The sequence below is a fragment of the Poromitra crassiceps genome, assembly GCF_964638095.1.
Source record: "Poromitra crassiceps genome assembly, chromosome: 7".
Lineage (NCBI taxonomy): Eukaryota > Metazoa > Chordata > Actinopteri > Beryciformes > Melamphaidae > Poromitra > Poromitra crassiceps.
In genome coordinates, this window is record NC_139628.1 from 17895737 (window position 1) to 17910987 (window position 15251).

At 41.1% G+C, this 15251-nt stretch overlaps 1 protein-coding gene across 1 annotated transcript in view; it reads right to left on the bottom strand.

The window, feature by feature from the left end:
- LOC310780022 (protein NLRC3-like) overlaps positions 1-15251 on the bottom strand; it is a 64253-nt gene that overhangs the window by 31278 nt on the left and 17724 nt on the right. The window contains exons 4-8 of the mRNA XM_083640556.1: positions 6984-7143; positions 6107-6379; positions 3684-5475; positions 2855-3028; positions 2300-2473 (exon numbers count right to left, since the gene is read on the bottom strand). Coding sequence (XP_083496682.1) covers positions 2300-2473; positions 2855-3028; positions 3684-5475; positions 6107-6379; positions 6984-7065 — 2495 coding nt within the window. The 5' untranslated portion in view covers positions 7066-7143. The remainder of the gene's footprint in view (positions 1-2299; positions 2474-2854; positions 3029-3683; positions 5476-6106; positions 6380-6983; positions 7144-15251) is intronic.

A 15251-nucleotide genomic window follows, 5' to 3' on the forward strand; every position in this document is an offset into this window, starting at 1 on the left:
AAAAAACTTCAGTCTGACGCTGCATGTGTAGGGATACATCCAGAAACTAGGTCCCTAAAGGGTGAATGCTAATAGAAAATCAACAGAATATTGTGTGCATGTACAGCAGAGGAGGTTTTTCTAGTGAGGGAGAGGAGAATGGTCCTCCTCTATTTTTTAGAAGAGATTGGGGATTTTATATAATAATATATATTTCTTAATAAAATATCAATCAAATGTGTTTTTTCTGATGTGCGGACGCTCCTTTTTTCATTCATTATATTCTTAAAATGCTTCAACAACAGTGACACCTGTAGGGCACTGATGGAAAGGAGAGCTCCATGCAGACAGTAGTCTGGCCCGGCCCTCAGGGGTACGGTACAAAAACATTACCCCTGACGGCGTTTATTTCTTTGGTAATTTATCTAATGCAAATATATGATTGGTTGAAAAACACTCGCAATTCACAGGGAACAGTGAAATTATGTGTTTTTCAACCAATCATTTTTAGCTGAAGCCTAAACCGCCCTTACCAATCAATACCAATCAATTAATTTATTCAACCAAATAGGTTGTTGATTGGATAGATTGCTAAGATTAACATTGTATTGTCCAATGATGAATGCGTCTGAAAATCTTGTGGAATCCAGCTCCATTGCCTACTAGGAAGTGATGACCTCCACTTTGCTGTGACCACCTGGCAGTAGGCTAATAGATAGATTTACAGACAGTAGCACCATATTATACTTTCCCCTTTCTCTTTTCCTATTTTTTTTTATCAAGCAGTAAGTTAGCTCACAAGCCAGACAGTCGTTGCATTGTATTGTGCGAGCGGCCCAACATGACTTTCTACAACGCGAGTTTAGAGACGGCGGCGTGGTACACATGGAGGCTGAAATCTCAACAAAGCAAACACTGGGATACTGCAACGTCATCGGCTGTACGCGCACCGGTTACAGACGGCATGGATGTGCAAGTAAGTCAATTAAGTTCAAGTTAAATTCTGCGTGCAAATGGTCCACCAAGCAGTTTCATGCTAGCCTGACTCCACCAGACGGGGGCGGCATTGTTCCACAAATTCACAATTGTGAAACAGAATGTGAAGCAAACTCATCAATCTGGCAGCGTCAGGTTAGTTTCATGCTGCATAGCCTGTCAAAATGCAAATAAAAACGCGACCTTAAGCTCCCACATTTTTAAACTGAATTGGCCAGTACAACAACGGCTGACAGGGAGCTCACTTTTAAAGCTAGAGTGATGATCTTTATACCATATGAAAGTAGAAGAAACAAGGAATCGATTTGGACCAAGCATGTCAACCTAGCATGTTGGGAAGAGGGGGGGGGGGGGGGTAAATAACGCTTCAAAGCTGATGGTAACTTTCCCCTCCATGCAATTGAATGGAACTAAATGAGTATGTTGGTAAATGTGCAAAAAATCACCAGCTTCTCACAGCAGTTGTAGCCTATAAGCCAGTGGTTTTCAAAGGGGGTCCCCAGCAAAAAGGGGGGATAATCTATTTTCACTATAATTCCTTCCATAATTAACACAATCTAAGCTAGTGTAGAAGTGAGTAAATAAGCTAATAATAACCATAAGGGCACAAATAATTGACAACAATCTCGAAATAAATATTCAGTATTTACTCTGAGAAATTAAATAATGAGAAAAGGACCAATTATTGATGGTTAAAACTGAATAATGACATCACAACAGTCTAATCCTAATGCGAAATTAAACTGAGATATTTCTATAAATCTGTCTTAAAACTGCAAAAGAAAAGAAAAAAAAACATTTTTTTTTAGTAAGTAACCTCCCTTGCTTTCAAGCTCACCTGCCGCCACTGATGTACAGTAAACATAGTCAGGGTGACAGAGAATGTGTGTGACTCTCAGCCATCTTTAGTCATAAAGATTACTGAAAGATATTCCATACCACACTGAAATGTTATAACAGAAGTGGAGTATTGCCCAGAATAACATGAACATTTGGACACTTATTCAGCGGGTACCTTGCATGTTGCATTCAGGTGCACTGCAAAAAATATATATATATATTGAATGCAACATGCAAGGTACCCGCTGAATAAGTGTCCAAATGTTCATGTTATTCTGGGCAATACTCCACTTCTGTTATAACATTTCAGTGTGGTATGGAATATCTTTCAGTAATCTTTAATCTTTAAAAAAAATCTTAAAAAAAAAATATATATATATATATATATATTTTTTTTTTTGCAATTCCAGCGCGGGCCACACAGGGGGCGCTCGCGGGCCGCATGTGGCCCAGGTCTGATCTAGCAGATATTGCCTCTCCATACCTGAGAGAGTCCAGTTTCCAGTGTGGATCCTCCAGTCCAGCAGAAAGCAGCTTCACTCCTGACGCTCCTGGATGATTGTAGCTCAGGTCCAGCTTTCTCAGATGGGAGGGGTTGGAGCTCAGAGCTGAGGCCAGAGAAGCACAGCCTTCCTCTGAGACCATACAGGCTGACAGCCTACACACACACACACACACACACACACACACACACACACACACACACACACACACACACACACACACACACCAAAGCAAGCTATATGTTCGATATCTTTATGTATACAGCTGTAAAATAGTTGCACAATACAGTCAAATTCATCGTTGCAATCCTTGCATCAACTTGCATCAACTGATGATGCAAGGAGAGGGAATGGTGAAATATCGTCATGGAAAGTAATTGACAGGAGTTACAAGAGTGCTACATGTTGACATCAAAACTTTTAAAAATGAAGCAGAAAAAAATCCAACACAGTTCAGGTCAGCACAGACCATAGTTCGGAGAAATGTGTCAATTCAATTGAAAAAAGGGGAAAAGGAAAAAGTGAATGGATATTACCTGAGAGTCTCCAGTCTGCAGTGTGGACTCTCCAGTCCAGCACAGAGGAGCTTCACTCCTGAATTATGCAAGTCATTGTTACTCAGGTCCAGCTCTCTCAGACTAGAGGACTGGCTGCTGAGAACTGAGGCCAGAGCTTCACAGCTTCTCTCTGACAGATTGCAGTCACTCAGCCTGAAGGAGAACAAGACCAGGCAAGCCTAGTTAAGCCGGACCCAGACTGCTGTCCACTATTGTGCAAGTTCACATAAAAGCTAGCCCAAAGTTCAGTTCACACAGCTTTAAATGAAGTAGTTCATGTTCATAGTTCACAATTTTGAAAATTGTACTAAAGGGCAGGGTAAATCTGGGTGGGGAAAGTGGAAAGCATTACCACCACTGAGGTGCCCTTGAGCAAGGCCCTTCACCCCAAATGCTTCTGTGGTGAGCAGATCAGACTGTAGTTGTACTGGTCAGCTTGCAGGTATGAATGTACATGTATGTGTGAGTGTGAGCTCCTGAACGAGCACAAACCTTTTAGACCACAGCACTCTCTCGATCCCCCGCCCCCCCCAAGCAACACACATAATATGTCACTGTTATATGTCACCTACTTCATATCCCTATGACCCCTCCCCCCAAACACCACACATAGGTCCCTAGTCAATAACCCTACACACCCCTCAAATCCCGGCTCTCTAGCACGTACCTATCCCTATGGCCAATACCCACACATGTCTGTTTCAACAATGGGGAATCAGTGAGTGAGTGTCTGGCAATTAGTGATAGAGACAAACAAGAGCATTGATATTCTCCTTGTTTCAATCTATCCAGTTTTTTAAGCACTTACACAGATTTATTGGAGGCCTTGATCACTGGCAGCAGCCTCAGAAGAGCCTCCTCTGAAGCAGAGTATTTCTTCAGGTCAAACACGTCTAACTCTTCTTCTGATGACAGTAAGATGAAGACCAAAGCCGACCAATGAGCAGGGGAGAGTTTGCCTGTGGAGAGAGTTCCTGATGTCAGGGACTGTTGGATCTCCTCCACTAGAGAACGGTCATTCAGCTCATTCAGACAATGGAACAGATTGATGCTTCTCTCTGGAGACAGATTCTTCTTTATCTTCTCCTTGATGTACTGGACTGTTTTCTGATTGGTCTGTGAGCTACTTGCTCTCTGTGTCAGCAGGCCTCGTAGGAGTTTCTGATTGGTCTGCAGTGAAAGGCCCATGAGGAAGCGCAGGAACAAGTCCAGGTGTCCATTTTGGCTCTCTAAGGCCTTGTCCACAGCACTCTGGTAGACATTTGGTTTAGATTTGACTCCTAACTTCAGAGACCACGAGGATTTTGATTGTGGGTCTGACAGCAGATTGACACCAGAATCGATGAATGAGACGACATGAACAGCAGCCAGAAATTCCTGAAGGCTCAGATGGACAAAGCAGAACACCTTGTCCCCCCACCCACCACGCTCCTCTTTAAAGATCTGTGTGAACACTCCTGAGTACTTTGAGGCTGATGTGATATCAAAGCCACACTCTTTCAGGTCTTCTTCATAGAAGATCAGGTTGCCTTTCTCCAGCTGCTCAAAAGCCAGTTTTCCCAGAGAGAGAATCATCTTCTTATTATCTGGTGTCCAGTGTGAATCTTTCTCAGTTTTCCCATGAAACTTGACATTCTGCCGTTTTGTCTGAATCACCAGGAAGTGGATGTACATCTCAGTGAGGGTCTTGGGCAGGTCTTCTCTGTTACTGGTTTTCAACACAGACTCCAGAACATTAGCAATCATGTGGCAGAAGACTGGGATGTGGCACATGATGTGGAGGGTTCGTGAGGTCTTGATGTGGGAGATGATTCTGTTGGCCTGCTCCTCATCTGTGAATCTCTTCCTGAAGTACTCCTCCTTTTGTAGGTCATTGAAGCCTCTCACCTCTGTCACCACGTCAACATAATCATCAGGGATCTGATTGGCTGCTGCAGGTCGGGTGGTTATCCATATGCGAGCTTTGGGAAGCAAATGCCCCCTGATGAGGTTTGTCAGCAGCATGTCCAGTGACGCTGGCTCTGTAACATCAGTCAGGATCTCGTTCTTCTGGAAGTCTAGAGGAAGTCGACACTCATCCAGACCATCAAAGATTAACGCAACGCTAAACTTGTCAAACCTGCAGATTCCAGCTTCTTTGGTCTTAGGAAAGAAGCGATGAATAAGCTCCACCAAGCTGCACACTTTATCTTTCTGCAGGTTCAGCTCTCTGAAAGTGAATGGAAATGTGAACTCTATATCCTGGTTGGCTATGTCTTCAGCCCAGTCCAGAGTAAACTTCTTTGTTAATACTGTTTTCCCAATGCCAGCCACTCCCTGTGTCATCACTGTCTTGGTTGGTTTATCTCTTCCAGATAACTGTTTAAAGATGTCTTGACATTTAATTAGTGTTTCTGGTCTCTGGCTTCTGGATGCTGCTTCAATCTGTGTGATCTCATGTTCAGCATTGACACCTCCACACTCTCCCACTGTCATGTCAAGCTCTGTGTAATTCTGATTCACAAGTGTTGGGTTTCCTGCTCTAGCAATCCCCTCAAACAAAACCTGAAACCTCTCCTTCAGGTTACATTTGTGTTGACGTTGACACTCTGCAGACGTTTCTAAATGAATAAACAACAGAGTAAATCAATGAGAGGCAAGTAAAGAGTAATGCAATCATTTACTGATAATTTACACATTTAAAACTCAGGCTTACAACCAATTGCTCAAGGTGCGTGAGGCCAAGTAAATAGTCCAAACAAAGAGTGAAGAGGCCTCGGACACTTTAAAAAAACGAGGCATACGGATGCAAAAAATCCGGCTTTAATTCACCATAATGCAAAAAAAAGTGACAAGTGATACAAACATAAAAAATAAAAAATAACGTTTTGGTCTCCAGACCATCGTCAGCCATGGTCTCAGCTGCTTGTAACAGGCTTAAGTAGGCTGGTAGCCACAGGGAGGAGTCTATCATGGCTGGGGCAGCACATCAATTACTCAATCACTAATAATAATAATAATAATCAAGCACTAACCCGAAACAAGCAAGGTGTCTACAAAGCAGACTTGGGGATACATGCAGCGAACCCATGTACATGTTCACAAATAGTACACATATACATAACAATATATATAATATGCAATAAACTGAAGAGTATTCTACTCCATAACATCTATTTTTGCCCATATCTTCCACCCAATTAAGTGCCCCTTGGTCTTAGATGTTCTTCTGTTAATCACTGTCCAACTTACCATTTTCTTGATTGTCCCGTTTCTCAAGGTCCTCTGCAAGAAGTTTCTCCTCTTTCTTAAGGATATCACAGAATATATCTTTGCCTCTTTTCCCACTAGCATTCAGTGACTTATACAGTTCCCTCATCTGCTCCTGGGTGGTAGATTTAGACATCACATTGTTGTAGCCTTCTTGCGTGACAACATTCTCCTTCAGGAGTTTATCCAAGATCGGTGCGACCATCGCCACTCTCTGGATCAGCTCATCCCGATGTTCATCCACAAAGTGTTGCTCTGAAGAGAAAGGGCATGAAAAATGAGCTGGTTGGAGTGAGGATCAGGCTAAAATCAGCTTATATCAGGCTAATTTGCTTCTGAAGGATTACAACATGAAGGCTTAGAAACATATATGTTTATGTCTGCTTATTCTCTATCTCCAAAATGTTACTGTCTGAAATCCATCAATTAATATTTCAAAATCACAAATAATCAAATTGTCAGATTTATGGCTGGTGAAATAGTAGGCTGTTTGTGCTTTTCCTGATAATTGCCTTTAATCATTCTGTTCTATGGCTGCTTGATCTAATAAGAGTTTCTGATACCCTTGAGGACCTTCTTTACTGGGATTATGGATAAAGTGATGATGCAACAGGTACAAGGCAACCAAAGTGAGAATTCACCCACTGTCTATTCAAATCCATAGAAATTACATAAAGACAAATACAATACAATGAACACATACTCTCACAAGGGCCTGTCTCTCTGCAATCTATTGTCTGGATGTAGGTCAACAAATGTAGATACAATGACAACCTGCACTTTATATAAATTGTTGGCATGTTTAGATAAGTTCTATCTTTTTTCAAATGTCCCCTTTTTAATCTTCCCATGACTTAACTCTGCATTAGATCCTTCATGTTGAACTCTTCCTCTTTCAAATCCTTCAGCGCTTGCAAGCCCTTCTCTTTATCCGTCGCCATTGTTGCTCCCTGATAAAATCACAGGAAATATCCAACTCCAAGAACCAACTTTATCTATTGTAAAGTGTCAGAAAGGGTCTGTAAAAAAAATACAATATAAACAATTAATTAAAAAATAAAAAGGCAGAATCTTCAGCAAATGAAATCATGAACACTTTGAAAGGCTGATTGATGATACTTCACGCTGTGTATAAGCAACCAGATCCACATTTATCCTATCAAATTGTCTTATCTCTATTGAACTCTGCTTTCAACATTTGTTTTCCACTTGTGAAACCAGGCAAGATTGTATCCAGTAACACAGATACACTGGGGTGTAGTGCTGTGGGAGCGCAGGGGAGCGGAGCTCCCACACTTTTTCTCCAAGGGTTTGTTTTTACAATTGTAAAATAGGGGTGGGGTTCCTCATATAGGTACGCTCCTCCACTTCTCCAGATAGCATACACACCTGTCGATAAACCATGGTTTACTCAGGGTCTCAGAAAATCGTCCATAATCCTGCTAAGGGAATGGAATCTATTGGAACTACTACTACTACATGACGATGTATTATACCGGAAAAGGCAGGATGGAGACCAGGTTACATACCAACTAGTTTTACAGGAAATTCTGTAAATGTTTTGCAGAAAAGGTCTTCCTGAAAAAGCAGCGCCCCTGGTAAACATAAAGGGCCCTATTCTCCCACAGGCCTTAGGCGCAAAAACTGGCCTTAAACGCAAAAAAACGTGCCTTGCGCCTGCCTCGGGAAGATAGCAACATGGCTTTACGCCCCGAAATGCGCTTTACACCAAACAGGCATGGCGCAGTGCCAGAATAGGCCAGAATGGGCGTTTCAGCCTTAAATACCGGCCTAACGATATCTTCCGCCCTGGCGTTAATTTAGGGCTTAGCGCTTTTCAAAACCAGGCCTATTCAGTGCGCCGGTTGCGCGGAGCTCTCCTCTGTCATCTGACTCTCTGTCCCCCTTCTCTCTGTGTCACTCCCTCTCTCTTGCTCTTCAGACAGGCACAATACGACTGCTGGAAAAAAAGTTTGCCGGTTCTCTCTCTCTCTCACTCCCTCGTGCATCAGACAGCAGACAGCAGACAGGCACGCCACAGATGTGAAATCTCCCAGTATACATTGAGGCGCATTGAGGCGAATCCGTTTGAGAAGAAATAGCAACCAAATCAGCTTAAATAGGGTAAGTGGTAGATCTCTTAACACAATTGCAATTGTGGAACATTTCAATATTGGACAAAATAAAATGTTGAAATCAAATCACAACCCTATGTGAAACATATATGTCATCCTAGGGGCTATATAATGAATATCCCTCGCAGATTTAACGTAATTTAGATAAGTGACAGCGTAACGCGGTTCTACTGTCATGTCCTATACTGTGATGTCCGCTCTAATAAATTGGCCCTACTTCACATTTAGTTTTACAATGAAAACACATTTCTGCAATGACTTTACATAATGTAGGCTATATTTATGTAACCTGACGCTGCCAGATGGATGTAAGTTCGTTCACATTTGTTTCACAACCAACATCCATCTGGATTCGGCCAAGCTAAATTGCTGAAGAGGGCGGTCACTTTTTTCAAGCTACTAGGCAGGTGATTGGATGGACCATCTGTCTGTCACCGTCTGGGCTTGCCAACACCAACCAATCAGATCGACTTCCCTTCATGACGTAGCACCCTTACAGCTAGCTGATGGCTGCTATGTTCTCCCAGCCTAGCAACGGTCTGAAGGCTATCTCCCCAAATTCTACAACAAGGTCTTGTTTACTAACGTTCATAGTTGATAACGTTACAGCAATACAGTTACGGTTTCGTACTCACTGTAAGATCAAGTGTTTAACGTTTATGTTAGCTTATTGTTTTGAATAGAATGTTTGACTAGCTCACTGGAGCTAGCCTCGGTAGCCGCCGCCATGTTGAATAGTGAAAGAACTACAAACGTAGAGGCGCCTCTCGGTGGCGTCACACTCGGTCTTGCCTAAAGCCCGCCCGCCCGTAGCTCACGCTGATTGGTGCGCCTGGGTGGCGGCCGGTTTGAACGCCTATCTGAGGCCAGGTCCAGACTGAGGTGGATTGTGAATTTGTGGAACAATGCCGCCCCCGTCTGGTGGAGTCAGGCTAATATTTATGTGCATCATCCTACCTGCAGCAGGGGAGAGAAAACGATATCATTCTGGACAAACTTTCATTTTTGCTAGCCAATGCGTTTAGAACATTCTTTTCACTTTGATCTTGCTATAGTGTAGCGTATTTACATGCTTGCAGTATTTAAACTGCAGTTAGATTGGTTTGAGAAGCATAATAATATAGAATAATTGCCTATATATGGAGACAGACAGACGGGATGAAGGGAGGGGGGGGAGCAGAGCGCTTGGCTTGTCTGGCTTTACTGGATTGCTCCGTGGAATTGGAGCTTAAAAGGCAAGCTTGTGACTCATTTACTGCACTTCCCCAATGAGCAGACTGTGCATAATTTTACGCTTAAAAGGCGTGGTTGTAATGCTTAAGGCTGCGTGTAGCGCCGACACCAAGATATCGAGTGGGCTGGTCCACGCCCACTGATCTGCGCTGCGCTGGGCGCTCAGCGCAGTTTATAGGCTGATGCAACGATAGGGGCCAAAGACTACGAGACCCCTAGAGTATGGATTTCCTGTCGATTGAGGACGATAGTAGCAACACAAAGGATATCCATAAGTAAGTAACTTTATTGTCACTGTACAAGTACAATGAAAATACGTTTGGAGCAGTCCTCCAGATGCCAGTGAGAAAAACTAAAACCTGTGTGTCCTGGTAGTTCACCTGGTAGCATGCATACTACGAAGGCTCGGCCCTTCGCGCGGCCGACCCGGGTTAGAATCCAACCTGCAGTCCTTTGCTGCATGTCATCCCCTCTCTCTCCCCCCACCTTTCCTGTCTACCTACTGTCCTATATAAAAAAAATAAAGGTGAAATGCCCCAAAAATTATAATATAAAAAAAAGAATGTACACTGACCACTAAGTTTTTCGATCACAGTTCCCACACCCAATCAGAGAGTGAGGACAGTTGCTAAATGTTTGTGGGATGCCTTTTTTGTTTGTTATGGCATACCTGAGCAGTTGCACAGCGACCAAGGGCCTGATTTTGAATCCAGATTGATCAAGGAGCTATGTGAAGTCGCAGGTATTCAGAAAATCAGAACAACTCCATGGCCCCTATTCTCCCACAGGCCTTCGGCGCTAAAACGGGCCTTAAACGCAAAAAAACGTGCCTTGCGCCTGCCTCGGGAAGATATCAACATGGCTTTACGCTGGCAAATGCGCTTTAGGCGGAATGGGCGTGGCGCACTCCCTAAATGGGCGAGAATGGGCGCGTCGGCCTTAAATGCCGGCCTAATGATATCTTCCCAACTGGCGTAAATTTAGCGCTTTGCGCTTTTGAAAACCAGGCCTATTCAGTGCGCCAGTTGCGAGGAGCGCTCTTCTGCCTCTCCCCTGTCACCCTTCTCTGTCTCTCTCTGAAACCAGGCCTATTCAGTGCGCCAGTTGCGATGAGCGCTCTTCTGCCTCTTCTCTGTCACCCTTCTCTCTCTCTCTCTGACTCCCTCGCTTAGACAGACACAACATAGGAAAAAGAAGTTGTAAGTTCACTGCCTGGCATGTCCCAGCATGCATTGTGCTGCTCCATTTAGCTACTAAATAGCAACCAAATGAGCCGAAATAGATATAAAAGGTAGATCTAAATCAGGGGTGCCCAATACGTCGATCGCGATCGACCGGTCGATCGCGAAGGTAGTGTGGTCGATCGCATGGCATTGAGGGGAGAATTTTTTTTTTTTTTTTTTTTTTTTTTTTTAACTGTTTTTCCACTGTTTCCACTGTTTTTCCACTGTTTCTCCACTGTTTCCACTGTTTTTCCACTGTTTCCACTGTTTTTCCACTGTTTTTCCACTGTTCCACTGTTTTCCACTCAGTGTATATATATATAAATAAATATGTTTGGTAGATCACTTTGACTTGGTCATTTTAAAAGTAGCTCCCAAGCTGAAAAAGTGTGGGCACCCCTGATCTAAATAATGTGTAATGGTAACACAACCTGCAATTGTAGAACATTTCAATATTGGACCAAATAAAACATCGAAAAGAAAACACCACCCTATGTGAAACATATATGTCCTCCTGGGCCTATATATATCCCTTGTCGATTTAACGTGATTTAGATGACAGTGACAGCGGAACGCGCTTCTACTGTCATGTGCTATACTGTGATGTCTGCTCCAATAACTTGGCCCTACTTCACATTTAGTTTTACAATAAAAACACATTTATGCAATGACTTTACATAATGTAGGGTATATTTATGTGCATCATCCTTCCTGCAGCAGGCGAGAGAAAATTATATCTTTCTGGACAAACTTTCACCAATCTAATAGGCTATATTTTTCTAGCTGATGCATTTAGAACATTCTTTTCACTTTGATCTTGCAATAGTGTAGGGTATTTACATGCTTGCAGTATTTAAACTGCAGTTAGATTGGTTTGAGAAGCATAATAATATGGAATAATAGCCTATATATGGAGGCAGACAGACTGGATGAAGGGAGGGGGGGGGGGCAGAGCGCTTGGCTTTGTCTGGTTTTACCAGATTTGTCCAGGAATTGGAGCTTAAAATGCTAGCGTGTGACTCTTTACTGCAATTCTCCAATGAGCGGACTATGCATAATTTTACGCTTAAAAGGCGTGGTTATAATGGTTGAGGCTGCGTGTAGCGCCGATACCAAGATAGCGAGTGCGCTGGTCCACACCCACTAACTGCGCTAGGCGGCCTAGCCCTAGGCCTTAAACGCAGTTTCTACGCCGATTGCAACGGGCCCCATACCACCCATGGGGTAACCCTGTCGAAAGATTTAACAGAGGCACGTTAGGAACATTGGAGAACAAGCAAAAGTCACATTGGAAAGAGTTTGTAAAACTCTTAGTACTGTACATGCATACAATCACTGGCGATTTCACATTGGTGCACCGGATGCACGTGCACCCCCTTGTGGCCAGATAAGAAAAAAAGAAATGTCTACATGTAAACGATTTAAACAAAATCTAATCAATATATACTGTATATACATACATACATGTATATATATATATATGTATATGTATATATATATATATATATAAATATATATATATATATATATATATATATACTGTATATAATATATATATATAATGTGTCGTAATATATTTCATTATATTCAACATTATTCAATGCAATTTCTCGATTCATTGTGTTGCTGCATAAAATGAATCTGTACTTGACCTCTCAACTCACTCATATTCTTTTTATCATTGTAAAGCCACAGCATAGTGAAGAGGATATTATTGTGATGTGTGTAGTTCTTAATAGATCTACTAGCCTCTTCATTTTGCTCTCAGAGTGCACCAGATTAATGCATTTTATTTTAAAATGTACAATAAAATCTTTGGGCAGGGGGGCACTGCCCCCCCTGGAAACGCCCCTAACGGGGTACACTTTTGACCGTGATGGTGCACCCCCTGGTTGGAAAGCCTGGAATTGCCTATGCACACAATTGTAGACAATATGAGGTAACAGGGTTCACTCCCTATGATTTAATGTTCGAGCGTAAACCCCGACTGGCTGTTGACCTAGCGATTGCCCTTGAAAGAGGATCAGTAGAAATCTCATTCACAGTACGTACAAGCAGAGATGGGCGAAAATACATCATAAAGTATTTTGATACAAATTACAAATACTTGCTCAAAAAATGTATCACAATACAAATACAAAATACCTGTCTGAAAATGTATTTGAGATACAAATACGTATTTTGTATTTTGAAAATACATGAAAATACATTTTATAAAAACTTATAAAGAGCTGCAACGATTAGTCAATTCATAGATGAATTGCCAAATATTAAATTAATTGCCTATTTTGATGATCTATTAATCATTTAGAGACATTTCTTTAAGGAAAATGTCCTAATTCTCTGATTTCAGCTATTCAAAAGTGAAATTTTCTGGTTTCCTTAGACAGTAAATCCTCTCTTTAGTCCTCTGTCACAGTATGTGTACTCCCTAACACACTGCAGTTCTTCCATTTTAGTTTTAGTTGTTTTTCAGTAGCTCAGCTGTTAATCACCTTCTGTGAGGGCTTTTGACTTAAAGGCAGCATTTCTGCATGTTAACCTCAAGTTTTGGAACTTTGACTATGTTTAGCCATAGATATCTGACATCATAACACAATATATAAATAACTGAAATAGGTAAAAGGCATAGTAGGTCCCCTTTAAACAACTTCACATTCACCACCATGTCAGTAACTTGTCGTCACAGTATTTATTTAACGTGCAAACATATTTATACAACTAGAAAAGGTTACATTTCAGGAATTGAATGCCCTGATGCACATCCTGTCTAAGGTTGTGAAATTGTGAATCGGTGAGAGGAACGATGAGAAACTGCATCTCAAACAAAAAAGGCCTTCCATGAAATTGGACTCCCCTCTGAAAATGACTTCCCCTCCTTCTGCTTCATAAACAAAATCCAAAACAACCTGGCTATCTAGAACATAATTACTAAAGAACAATCACTCACTGAATACAACTTTCCACTATCAGCAGTGGTAACACCATTCTAGTGTCAAAATCTGCACAGCCATCATTATGCACAGTGAAGCTCAGACATCCTTGTAGCAACAGAAAGACATTTTTGATTTTCATTAGGGTACTTTGGTGTTCAGTTATAGTTTTTCAGTATAACTAATTTCTCCATCTATTCAAATCAGGTTTATGACAGTTAGTTGTTTTTCAGTACAACTAATTTCTCCTATTCAAATCAGGTTTCAGTTGAGTTCAGTTAGGTTTTTTTTCAGTACAACTTATATCTATTCATATCAGGTTTTAGTATAGTTCCGTTTTTTTTTCCAGTACAACTTATTTCTTCAGCTATTCACATCAGGTTTCAGTTTAGTTCAGTTAGTTAGTTTTTCAATAGAACTTCTTTCTCAATCTATTCTGAATCATATCAGCTTTCAGTTTAGTTCAGTTAGTTGTTTTTCAGTACAACTTATTTCTCTATCTATTCTGAATCATATCAGGTTTCAGTTTAGTTCAGTTAGTTGTTTTTTCAAATTATTTCTCCATCTATTCATATCAGGTTTCAGTTTAGTTCACTTGTTTTTAGTACAACTAATTTCTCCATCTTTTCACATCAGGTTTCAGTTCAGTTAGTTGTTTTTCAATACACCTTATTTCTCCATCTTTTCATATCAGGTTTCAGTTCAGTTTAGTTAACTTAGTTGTTTTTAGTACAACTAATTTCTCCTATTCAAATCAGGTTTCAGTTCAGTCCAGTTAGTTGTTTTTTAGTACAAGTAATTTCTCTGTTTATTCATATCAGGTTTCAGTTTAGTTCACTTAGTTGTTTTTAGTACAACTAATTTCTCCATCTTTTCACATCATGTTTCAGTTCAGTTAGTTGTTTTTCAATACACCTTATTTCTCCATCTTTTAATATCAGGTTTCAGTTCAGTTTAGTTCACTTAGTTGTTTTTAGTACAACTAATTTCTCCTATTCAAATCAGGTTTCAGTTCAGTCCAGTTAGTTGTTTTTTAGTACAAGTAATTTATCTGTTTATTCATATCAGGTTTCAGTTTAGTTCACTTAGTTGTTTTTAGTACAACTAATTTCTCCATCTTTAGTTGTGTCAATTTGAGAATAAAAAGAAAAATGTATTTTATGTATTTGAAATACACAAAATACAAGATCTGAAAGTATCTTGATACAAATTACATCTAATTTTTCTCTGCCCAGCCAAATACAAATTACAAAATACAAAAAAGTAGTTGAAATACGTATTTCAAATACAAGTATTTCAAATACTGCCCATCTCTGCGTACAAGACCTCACAGCTCGTTTAGAAGACAGCTACCAATTGGCTTCTCGAAATGCCCAGAAAGTAACAGAGAGAAACAAGACTAGGTTTGATAGGAATTTGACTGCCTCAGGCCTTGAAATTGGAGACAAGACTTGTACTCCTCCAGAGTCAAGAAAAGGGCAGGAAAGATCATCACTGACCCATCTCACCCTGGCCATGATCTGTTTGAACTCCTCCGCTCTGGCAGGTGCTACAGAGCACTGTACGCCAAAACCACCAGACACAAAGACAGTTTCTACCCACA